Source organism: Solanum dulcamara, chromosome 3, assembly GCF_947179165.1.
Source record: "Solanum dulcamara chromosome 3, daSolDulc1.2, whole genome shotgun sequence".
In the NCBI taxonomy this organism is placed as follows: Eukaryota; Viridiplantae; Streptophyta; class Magnoliopsida; order Solanales; family Solanaceae; genus Solanum; species Solanum dulcamara.
The window spans coordinates 78040917-78054426 of NC_077239.1; the positions used below are offsets into that span (position 1 = coordinate 78040917).

At 30.2% G+C, this 13510-nt stretch overlaps 1 protein-coding gene across 1 annotated transcript; it reads right to left on the reverse strand.

The window, feature by feature from the left end:
- Positions 1-1473: 1473 nt before the first annotated feature.
- On the reverse strand, positions 1474-2787 carry LOC129881850 (AT-hook motif nuclear-localized protein 20-like). The gene has a single exon (XM_055955959.1). It carries the CDS (start codon positions 2535-2537, stop codon positions 1713-1715), a length of 825 nt encoding a protein of 274 aa, XP_055811934.1. The 5' UTR covers positions 2538-2787; the 3' UTR covers positions 1474-1712.
- Between the last annotated feature and the right edge of the window lie 10723 nt (positions 2788-13510).

The window sequence follows — 13510 nt, forward strand, 5'->3', positions numbered from 1 at the left end:
CCATTTTCAATGCAAATTTTACAATTTTTATGTCCAAGTGTCCGCTTTAAGTGAATACACAATATATATTAACAAATTTGTTAAAAAAAATAGTTACATGTAAATTTAGCCTGGTTATAACAATTTGTCATCAGTATTGCATTTGACTCCTTTTTTATTAATTAAGTGGACTGTCAGTCAGTGATTCCAGTTAGTGTTCCTTGCAAGTGGGATTCAAAGAACAAATTTGTCAACTCTTACATTTTGTATTATTTGTTGGAAAGGAATATAATGAATATATACAACACAAAGTAATAATTGAACTATTTTTGATTAGCTATATATCATATCATTAGATGTGTGTGCATGTATCTACCCAAAAACATGTAATACAGCAGACAGGAAATGTGTCTCTTCCAGAGGAAGCTATAGCATATGTAACATATGTAATTCTTTTCCTAAATTTTGTAAACATATTAACAAACCCACTTATAAATATATTTTTTTTATTTTAATTTTTGTAATACGATTTAAATTTCGAGATTTAATTATTATTTTTTAAAAAATTAATCTTAAATTCAAATTTGAAATCTTTAAATATTTTGAAATAAAATCTACATATTTAAAAATTATGTAAAAGGTTAGGCAGATTATAATAATTGATAATTTAAAATATTTAAAATACATATGAAAAGATTGTGGTTAAGAAAAAACTATTTGACTCACAAAATCAAAAAGCAAATGACATAAATTGCTACGAGTGAAGTATAAATATTTGATTATTATTATATAATAACTTGAGAGAATCTATAAATTTCAAATTATGTGCAACTAGTTTTCGTTTTGAGTAAGGAAGCAATTTTACTCATTTCTTGTTTCAGAACACTTCCCTTCAAACAGTAACCAATAAACTACTAAAGAATTTATTGTAAGTAAAATAATATATATGCATGCATAGCAGGAGCATTTCCAAGAGAATATTTGAGTAATTAATTATTCTGATGAAGCAATTGATCAAATGCATATATTAATAGTAACAATAAAAAAGATTAAATTATTAGTTGAAATACATTAGATTTAACTTGACACTCCTAAATTTTGCTCACAGACCACCATGAATATCTTTAGTTCTAGTTTATTTTCACTAAATCAGAAAGAAAACAAAACAAAGTTTAGTACTTATCCACATCATTAACTAATTAAGCAAACTAACAAAAACCCATTAATTATGAGTATAGGCACATGTATGGGTCTTTCTTTAGTGCTTGGACAACTATAATGATGAATATAAAAGAAATCAAAGTGCAAGAGGGAATATTGAATATTTAATTACAAAAAAAAAAAACATGAACATTCATTGTTTGTAGTCTCAAAAATTGAAGCACAAACAAGAAAAAGAAGACTCATCCTCTTATAATTGATCTTCTAGTAAACACGCACTTTTTTTTACACTAACTAAAAGATAAGATTAAATTATTGGAGAAAAAGGAAACCATATTTTATTTCAACCATCATGCAAGCTACAAGAGAAAATGTTTATTTACTTAGAAAAAGTAATATAGATTTTCTCCATCCTAACTATATATACTTCTTCCAAAACATTTTCCTACAAAACACAAACATTATAAACTCTATGTATAAAATCATACATTGATAGAAATTTACCTTAATACATATGATCTCTTGATCCTACCCTTCTTTTATTCTTCAAATATCACCCTTTTTTTTTAATCTCAATAAGGTGGTCTAGGATTTGCCCAAGCATATGCATTATGATTCAAGTGTCCACCATTTGGTAATAAATTTGGTGTAAAATTATATATAGGTAGTGATGATGGATCAGGCAATTCATGTTGTTGTTGTGGCCTTCCATCATTTGAACATAAGGTCGGAGGCGAATTTCTGGCCGGTAATTGAGACTGGCCGGAGCGATCGCCTCCGGCTACTTCCTCTTCTTCCAGTGGCAATCTTTCATAGGTTGCATTAGAAAAAGTGGCTGCTATTAACATCACGGGCCCCGCAGCAATTAATGGCCCAACAACACTACCACCAACCACTTGTCCTTGGCAACCGGCTAAGTAGACAGTTAGCCCGGTCGAGCCAGGAGGGGCTGGACCGGGCAAAAATGCTCCGGTCAACGATAAAATTTCGAATCTTCCTTGTAGAACAAGGGCACCGGGAGATGATGGTTGTCTTAGAGTTACATTTGCAACCGAACCATTCCCACTAAGTACACAAACACCACGTTGGCGCCTCCTTGCGAATTGTGCAATACTATCTGCCACATCAGTGCCTCCTGCCACCTCCATAACGTGGCTACGGAGGGCATTAGGGCTATCACGAGTCACAAAAATAGGAGGTTTGGGCTTGTTCTTGGATCCTGGTGGACGACCTCTAGGTCTTCGAGTGCCAACCTCAACCGCACCTTCTTTAGGCTCATGATCGCCATTTTCGTGATCATTATCTTCTTGATTTTCACCACTGCTTCCACTCTCGTTTGCGGAGAGCTGCTTCGTCAGAAGCATAGGTGGGCAAGATCTTGGCTCAAGCCCGGACATGCCCACCTGACCACCCCACCAATTAGCCAGAATTGCAAATTTTATCACAAAATTTACCAAGAAAATTATCTCAAACTCAAAATTCTTACTTATTTGCTTATTTTGAACAAGAGTACCCTAAAAAGTTGAACCTATCTTGAACATATATGAGATTTTTTTTATTAAAATCTCTACTTGTGAAGATAGAATTAGAGTAATATATGGAAGACCTTTTTTTCTTTTAAAGGAGAATTAGATGCACAAGAAGTTCATGGAATCAAGTAAAGAGAAGAACAAAGATGATATGATAGCTAGAAGCAGAATTTTTTTATTTTTTTAAAAAAACAAAACAAAGGAGAAAATAAATAAATAAAAAAGAGAAAGAAGTATTAATGATCTAAATTAAGGAACAAATGTAAATTAAAAACCCCTGGATAGAACCAAACCCAAAGGGGAAAAAAGAGAGTAAAGCACATAGAGATTGAAAAAACTAGGGGCGAAGTTTATATTACATAGTATATTATATGTCAATTATTATTTTTTTGTTTTAGACAAAAAAAAAGTACTATTACAAAAAGTTTAAAGGAGAGGAGAGTAAGAAATGATTTTAGAGAGTTGATAGATTTTTTTCTTTATAGAAGTTTCTCATCAAGTAGTGGTGTTTTAAAAAAATAAAAAATAAATATTATGTATATATTTCTCTGTCTCATATTAGATGGATATTTTGCATTTTACACGATAATTAAAAAATTATTAATATAGTATTTAACTTTACTATTTTACCCTTTGATCATATTAATTAGGTTCTTGAAAAAAAAAGTTTTTGAATCTTCAAAATTTGTTTAAATTTCTAAAGCATATTAATAAAAATTATTAATTTTATCTTAATTATATAAATAATTATAAAATATAAGCAAATATTTATAGTAAGACGAGAAGAGTATTTATTTGTATAGATAAAATTAGGGTTTGTTGAAGTCTCTGTCCATAGAGTCCAAAATTGTGGGGTCATGTGCGCGTGGGCAGGTGGCATTGTGGGAAGCACGTCGCTATCTCTTGCCCCAAAGTATTAACACACGGTAAAAGATTTATTCGCATCGAATCGCACTTATCAGTTAATTAATTAAATAAGGTAATAATTAAATAAAAATACTGTACATACAAACACATGACATGTCATGTGTTTATTGATTTAATATAATATTTGACGACCATAAATATTTATTTTCAAACATATATGTTGGTCGCACCCTTAGTTTATGTTAAATTAATATATACAATGCAAGCTTAGCTGAGGAATTAGGAAGATGAAAGAAAGAAAAGCGGAAAAGAGGGATACCCCATAGACCAAAAGGGTATAGATCGATAAAATCCAAGAAAAGAAAATACCTGTAGTGAATTTTGGAGTGAAGGGCGTTGTCAGTTGATTGAGACTTTGATTTCTACATAACAGATGTATTTATATATATATATATATATATATATATATATATATATATATATATCTTTCATTGAGTTATTGTAAGTAATATATTATTTCAATTTATTAAATCACTTGGTCATGATAAATAAACATAATTTGATGTAATGTACATACAAAATTTTATCAATAATGTAGTGTGAATTTTTTTACAAATATTATTATATAGAAATTAAAGTTAAGTTTTATATATATTAATAGTGTAAAAGAAATTTATACATATATCTTCAAGATGACCTAAAATCTACAATAAATTAAAAGTTCACATTATTTTGTAGTTAATTTAAAAAAAAAATTTACTTATAAGTTGTTTTCAACTTACAAACTACTTAAAATAAGTTTATCCAAATAAACTCAACTATTTATTAGGGCTTATTTTAAGCAAAATGACTTTAACTTGGTCAGTCAAACACTAAAAAAAATTAAAAACAACTTATAAACAGCCTATAAGTCAATTCAAACACTCTTTGTCTTTAGCCTATTCAGTTATCGGTATGTAATCATTGATGTATCTAATAATATTGTAATGTTTTATTATTTAAATTATGAATTGAACAAATAGTAATACTTTGTTTTTGTAGGCAGGATAAAATAATATATGGTGGAATATAGTAAAAAGCAAATGCTCGCATCAACTTCAGAACAATATAAAATGTTACTATTATAAAAATATATTATGTACTAAATTGAGTTGTGAAAATTAATTGGACTTTTCCATAATGGATAATATTTTCATTATGTGAAAAAACCCAATTATAATATATCCCTCATTTTTCTTAAATTACTCGATTTTCCTTTTTTTATATATTTCAGATATATTGCTTATTTTGCTGATATATCAGGTTTTGAGTATAGAATAATTAATGTTGTTGAGTTATTTATGGATAGTAACGTAATTTAAGTTAGGATTGGTTGTTTCAATCAATTATCGTACTAATTAAGGAAAATAATCCTTAAAAAAATGTAACAGTTATGAAGAGGAAAAAAAACTCAAAAAACAAAGCATAACTGCGAACAAAAAATTCAATCCAAATTTTGATTTTCATCAAGCGAATCGAGATGACTATCGTGATACTACTGAGACATTCTGGAGTTTGGCAATCCGAGGTGAGTTATGGACAATACAAAAGTGATGGAATCGTAGTTGACGACAATGTATCTTACTCGAATCTAAAAGCAACAATCGCTACTGAATTGACCATAGATGAATCAGTGAAAAATATTGAAATCCGATACATCGTTCAAGGTAACTCATTGTCAATGATTATTCGTAATGATATGGGTGTTAATCTTTACATAGAGTTGAAGAAGAACGAGCTTCATATGGGTGTTAATCTCATGTATCAGAAGCACTAAAGCTTGATACATGAGATTCTGATACATAAACAATATGTATAAGAATCATTAAATCTTGATACATGAGAATCTGATACATAAACAAGATATAAAGCCTGTTTAGATGGGCTTTAAGTTGGTTTTGCCTAATGCTAACTTTAAGGCATAAAGTTTTTAAAGTCAGTCAAAAATGAAAAGTTAGGATTTTTAACTTTTTTTTTCTAAGTGCTTAAAGCCATTTTGTTTGACCATAGAAATTACTTTTATATCCCTTATATTTTAACTAAATTTCCAAACTACCCTTTTTATTCTTTTAACCCTAAAATTCAAACACTTATTTTCAACATAAGCACTTTTATCCAAACACTCAACTGCTTATTTATAAAAATAATTTTCAGCACTTCAAAGTTCTAAAAATACTTCATACATAAAAGTTACTTTTTTTAAGCTCATCCAAACGGGCTCACATTAGAAGCACTAAAGCTTGATACATGAGATTCTAATAGATAAACAAGATGTATTAGAAGCAGTAAAGCTTGATACATGAGACTCTGATACATAAACATGATGTATTAGAATCATTACATCTTGATACATGAGAATCTGATACATAAACATGATGTATCAGAATCATTACATCTTGATACATGAGAATCTGATACATAAACAAGATGTATCAGAAGCATTAAAGCTTGATAAATATGATTCAAGCATTAAAGAATGATACATGAGAATCCGATACATAAACAAGATGTATCAGAAACAAATAAGTTTGATACATGAGAATCTGATACAAAAACAAGATGTATCCAAAGCAGCAAGGCTTGATAAATGAGAATCTTATACATAAATAAGATGTATCAGAAGCATTCAAGTTTGATACATGAGAATATGATACATAGACTTTCATCTTATATTTGAGTTTGATACATGAGAAAAACTTAAAAATCTGTTAAATTGTTGAATAACCAAAAAAAGTCTGTATAGCTTCTTCACCTATGATATGGGTGTTAATATTTACATAGAATTGACACTTGTACTTTGGTGTCACTATTTATGAGAGAGATAGAGATACGATTTCAATTAATGGGCCAGCCTGACATTGACACGTGTCTTCTCTAAACTTTCATTCACAGCCACAAACAACTCTCTACAACCTTCTTGATATTTCTATTCCAACTATCTATTTTTTTATTTTATTAAAAGAAATAGAAAATCCCTCCGTCACTATCCTACGTGGCATCCCACCCCTTCCATTCTCTGTTCTTCTGTTCTTATATTTTTCCTTCATTTTTTTTCATCTCCCCTATTTACACTACTGTGTATATCTCATAATATTTTTTGGAGTTTTTTGGTGGGTTACAAGAGAAGTGAAGCTAAAATACCCATCTTATTCTAGTCTAATTTTTATTTTTTTCAAGATTTTTGCAGCAGTGGTAGTAAATGCACTGGTATGTGGACTTTCTCAATATTTAAAGATGTATAAGAAGCAGTAAAGCTTGATAAATGAGAATTTGATACATAAACAAGATGTATCAAAAGCGGTAAAGTTTGATACATAAGAATCTGATACATAGACTTTCATCTTATATTCGAGTTTGATAAATGAGAAAAACTTAAAAGTCTGCTAAATTGTTGAATAGCCAAAAAAAGTTTGTATAGCTTCTTCACATATTGATGATTTGAAATCATCAATAAAATTAGTTGTATATGCAGTGCCGAATCTCAAGGAGTGTGAAAGAATCTTCTTGATGACATACTTCATTCCCTACATTGACATGGAAAATGATTAAATACAACTTGAACTTGATACATAAACAGGATGTATTAGAAGCATTAAAGCTTGATACATGAGAATCTGATACATAAACAAGATGTATCAGAAGCAGTAAAGCTTGATACATAAGAATTCGATATAAAAACACAATGTATCAGAAGCATGAAAGCTTGATACATAAGAATCTGATACATACACTAGATGTATCAGAAGTAGTAAAGCTTGATACATGAGAATTCGATACAAAAACACGATGTATCAGGAGTATTAAAGGTTGATACATAAGAATCTGATACATAAACTAGATGTATCAGAAGCAGTGAATCTTCAAAAAAATGACATTTAAAAAAAACACATCTTATATGAACTCATACCTTTGGGAGATTAGGGCATGTTGTAACCCCTTCAATCTTCTTCTCTGCTTCTTTGGGTGCATGTTGAACTGGAGATTTCGACTTTAATTTCTCACGTAGCTTATCCATTACTGCTGGATCGTTACGATGTTTGGATCTAACCTCGTTGTAACCTTTTCAAGATGAATCAGAACCCGGTGAAATAAGAATTTCTTGATTTTTATTCAATTGTGTGAGACCAACACTAAAAGATGGAGCGAATTCCATATGTATCAGTGAACAATATGAGTAAAAAAATAAAAAGTTACAGAAGAAAATAGAGGAAATCGAAGGAGGTGAGAATGAAGTGAGATTTCAGATAAGAAAAAACTTGAATATACCTTACTTAGAAGCTTGAAATTGAGTAATAGATAGACTGAAATTGGAAAAAAAAACTATCGTGGACGAAGCTATAGATTAGGCGTGAATTTAGGATATTTGATATAAGTTAAATGTGATGTATCTGTGAAGGGCGAGTCTCCCTTATTTATGTAAAGGGCGAGTCTCCCTTATTTATGCTTTCCTAGTTTCTGTGTATCGAGAGGAGTCCTCTTCTTTAGGTGCATAGTTTCTAGGTTTCCTTTTCGTGTATTTGTATCGGGGATGAGTTGACTGACCTTAGTAGGATGACCGACTTATGAACCACCATAAGATTGGAGGTTAGGTTTATGTCCCCCTCCGTGTATTTTTCTGTTTTATGTATAATAAGGCTTGGGGGTGTGCGGCTCAACCCCTGGCTGTGCACGAGAGGTGGGAGCCTCGTGTAGGGTCTGTTCCCGTAAAAAAAAAAAAAAAAAATGTGATGTATCTGTGAGAGAGTTAAAAAAAGAAAATTTTTTGATATTTTTACAAATGATAAAGAATATTAGTAAATATAGTAATATAACATGTGTAAATAGGTAATTTTTTCCTTGGCTAAATTAATGAAAGTAGCATGAGAGAAAAAGCTACATAAAATAAACCTTATTGCCTTCTTTAAGTTGTCAGATTTTCAATCTAAAGATTGTTGCATTAATTTGGGACCTTCCATCTGGTATTTCCTACTATGTGCAAATCAAATCTTTAGAGTCTATATATATATATTATAAAATTTTCAAATATATAGATTTGTGGATGAAGGGATCCACCTTGACTTTGACCTTAATTGGCATTAATTATCCACAAGTGTACTGGCCTTCAAAATTAGCAGCACAATTGGGAATTAAAGCCGATGTCCACGTGGCCTAAGCAAAGTTAGTGGGAAGATATTTATTATTTTTTTTAAAAATATTAAACTTTATATCTATTTAAAATAAAATATTTACAAAATACTTAACCTATATTTAAATATTATTAGAGTTGTCAAAATGAAATTGGTTCGTGAGGCCGGTCCAATCCAATCCTTGAATTAAATGGGGTTAGGCTAAAAAATTTCAGCCGATTTAAGAACGAGATTTTTTAACCCAGCTTCATAAGATCAACCCGCGAGCCTCAGAGGTCAACCCATGGATCGTGAATTTTTGAAAATATTTATTATATAGATTTTAAGTAGTTTTTATTTTGTCAAATCTTCAGTAATTAGGCAATTGAAGTTATTATAACTATAAATCTTTGATCTCTTTTACTTTTGTGTTTATGCTTAATTTCCCGTTTCTCCTTTCTTATCTAGTTTATGAAAAAAATGATCATGTAATGAATGTTGTTCTGATGAATCTTATGAATGTTGACTAATGTATCTTGCCTATTCTGTTGTCTTGTAAGTAGTCCACTAATGTGGACATGTGAATTTTTGACGTATTTGTGTTGTGTTCATCAATGTTCGATAGTCTTTCTAAAAGGTCAATGTTGTCCATCTTTTGATTGAATAGTCAACCCGTCTCATTCCGTAGTCCGTTTATGGATGAATTGGGCTGCTATTTTATAGGTTCTTAAGTTAAAAAGATCAGCCCGTTCTAACTCATTTAACTCGCTAGTACTTTAGGGGTGGATTGAATTGGGTTAGGACAATTCATTTTGACAGCTCTACATATTATATAGAACAATATATATGATGTAATTGTAAACATTAAAATTATATTGGATTTAACTATATTAAATTCAAAAAAATAATCCAAATGATGTGGCAATCCAAGTCAAATTAAAAGAGCCACTAAAAGCACACCACATGTCAAAGTTATGTGGCAATCCAAATCAAATTAAATGAGCCACTAAAATTACACCAAGTGTCAAAGTTATATGACAATCCAAGTCAAATTAAATGAGTCACTAAAAGCACACCACGTGTCAAAGTTATGTGGCAATCCAAGTCAAATTAAATGAGCCACTAAAATTACACCAAGTGACAAAGTTATATGGCAATCCAAGTCAAATTAAATGAACCATTAGAATCATGTCATGTGCTAAAATTATGTGGCAATCCAATTCAAATTAAATAAGCCACGTTCTCCGGGGGGGATTTTAGAAAGAACAAGAAGCAAGAAGAGAGCTCGTGGATCAAAGGCCACAAATTTTCTACAAAGCTACAAAGTTCAATTAATCAAATTCAAGCTCAAGTTCAAGTTCAAGATCAAGAACGAAGGAAAATATCAAGAAGTTCAAGATCAAGTTACTTGTTCATATTTATTATTTGTCATAACCATACAAGTGTTCGTGACGAATAATTCAAATTCAAATTTGAAGACGAAGATTCAAAATCAAGTTATTCAAGTCCTTGACTCAAATCAAATTTAAGTTCAACATATTCCATATTATTTGAAGAATCAGAGAATTATCATAAAGATTGTAACACGCACTACATTTTAAAATCAAATATTACTCTTTGTTACTCCAATTTTCCGGTCTTGATTATTTATTTTCTCGGCTCGAAAATTTGTTGTTTACAGTAATTACATGATTTGATGCACTCTCTTTTCTTGTAAGTTTTGGGGGTATATTGAGTGCGATTATGAATTTTGGAATATTATATATATATATATATATTACGATAGATAAAGTATATATTTTGATTATTTAAGAATACTGAATTAAAACTAATAAAACTTTATTCTATATGAACACTAAGTACCTAAGGTACGTAAGTTGATCAAATTCGATATTAATTCATATCAACACCCATATATCATATCAATAAAGATACAACAAAATTTTAAAGAGTCATAACAACAAACATATGCTCCAATTATTTTGTCTGATTGATGATTTTTAACACATAAACAAGTTTCTCATGATGTTTGAAAAAGCAGTATGGTGTCAAATTGATACTGTCAATGCATCATTAACACATGAAAGAAAAACGTGACATTTTATTATGCAATAGCTTATTATAAAACTAAACTAGTTTCACAATATTTATTTATTTGTTACTTTTTTAATTCCTAATACGAAATATTATAAATGAAAATATTGAACAATAAAGATAAAAGAGATATCGACCTTAATTACTTTACTAAAACATAAGATAAGATAGAGGATACAAAACATCATCTCTTGCTATAATTGTATGAAAAAGAAAATGGTCTAAAAATAGAAAAAAGTCGTATATTCTAATCTTAGCCATCTTTCGTTTTGATTGACTTTATTGCTTAAATGGTCACTCGATTATTATAAATTATATAATAAAGTTTTTGTTAATTATTTTGATGGGGGGACTGTATTCTTCAAAGTTAAGTTCTTCCCACCCACCCCAACCAAAAAATAAAATAAAAATTGAACTGTAAATCTCAATGTGAATTAATCAAGCAAAAGAATCAAGCTTATGTTCCTTTTGGAGCATTAGAAAATTGAATAGGTAAAACCCACAGAGGAAAGGCACTTCATTCAATTATCAACAACCATTTTCTAAGTTAAAATGACAAGATTAACATAGTTAATATCGCGGAAATACGTGGCAACCTAACATTTTTACAATTTGCCAAAAATTGACATTTCAATATGATTTATATCTGGGGCCTCTTATGTTTGCACTAAGATTAAGATATATGAAATTAAATGTACATTTAAATGATTAAGATGTTGTTTCAAGATTTGAACACAAAATAATTAAGTCGATTTATTTTTTAATATTTGAATGTGCATGATTTATTATTTTTAAACATAATTATTAGGCATAATACATAAATATAACCCTTAACTTGGCTTCAGCTGACAACTATGACCTCTAACTTTACTAATGCACAAGTAAGCATTTTGACTATCCAAAACTTGAACAAATAGACACATTCGTCCTACATGACAATTTTGTGTCATAAGTGGCGTCCTACGTGTACTGTACCATGTAGGACATGTGCGTCTACTTGTTCAATTTTATACAAGTTTAAGTGTCTACTTCTACGCATTCAAAGTTGGAAGGCATAAATGTGAAATAAGGTCAAGTCAAAAGGCATATTTATGTAATATGTTTAATTATTATACCATTCAAATAAAGAGTAGCAGTTAATATAATAAAATCATTATTTGATTAAAAAATAATATTTATGCTCGCTAGTGATGGTGGAGATGATTTATAGTAATGGTGGACTGGCGATTGTGGTAGCGATGGTTAGTGTTAGTGGCTAGCAATGATGATGATAATAATTGTGATGGTGGAGGTAGTTGGTGTTGTAGGTGATTGGCATGATAATGTTGGTTGTGATAGTGGAGTTGGTTGATGTTAATAGATGGTGTGTTGGACGTGCAGGCAGTGGTAGAAGAATATGTGGTGATTGACGATGATGTTGGTAGTAGTTGGACGTGGTACTAGTTGTGATGATAGAGGTGGTTGGTAACAGAGATAGACCGCAATAGTGGTTGAAACTAATAGTGATGGTGAAGGTGGTGATAGTGGTCGTCACTCGTCAATATAATTATAATGATGGAGATGGTATGTATGATAACGACAATAGTAATGGTTGGCGACAATGATGCATTTTGATGGCGCAACAAAAGTGATTGGTGGTTCTGGATAGCTAGTGATTGGCGACGGTGATAGTAGTTGATAGTGGTGTTGGCGAAGATGGTTAATGATAGTGATGGTTGGTGGTTGGTGATGATGACAGTGGTTGACAATAGTGATGGCGATTGTTATACCAGATGTGGTTGATAGTGGTGGCTGATATATAACTCTGGACAAGGCGATGATGAAAATTGCTTACAAAAATACTTTTTAATGATATTAAGACTTTATTCAAAATTTTAACAATTAAAATCTATTTAAATGAAAGAAAAAAAGTTAATCTTAATATAATAAATACACTTAAATAATTTAAGAATTCAAATTCAAACCTCTATTAAATTAGATAAATGAGGTCATAGTCTATTATCACTTATTACTCTTGATATGCCAAATACCGACACCAATAATGCACAGGAACACTTGACCGTTTCAGTATAGATAGAATATTCAAGTTCAGAACTGCTGCATTACCAAAGAAATTACATCGTTCAACCTTTGTCAAAGATGATCTAACAAGTTTGAAACATATAGCCCAGTAACATAGAGTGAAAAAAGATCAATTGGCTATTTTTTATTGAAAAATTATATTGTGTATTTAAATTAAAGAAATACTTTTAAAAGCTTGAATATGCTTATAAGTTCTAATTTCACCAATAACAATAACATAGAGGGGAGCTAGGTAGCGCCGAATCCCGTATTCAATACTATTCTAATACATAATTAACCATGACATTAACAATACATGATACTATTCCTATTCTAAAACACCCTATTCAATACTATTTCTATTCTAATACACCTTATTTATTTAATACAAAAAATTAAATTGTCAATAAAAACTAATATCAACATAACTAATCCCGCCATAGCAAAGCAGAGTACTATTTTTATCCATCCTACCAAACAAGCCTTTTTAGACTTGTGGCTTGTTCACTACGGTATCAAAAATTAGGATGCCAATTAGAAGTCAATTCTAATAGTAAATGATTCAATTTCGTGACGAGTAGCAACCAAACCAAATGAAAGCTACTTTTAGAGGAAATTTTCAAAGCACGAAAGAAGATAAGTGTCCATACAGTGGGTCAAACATTCAAAACCATG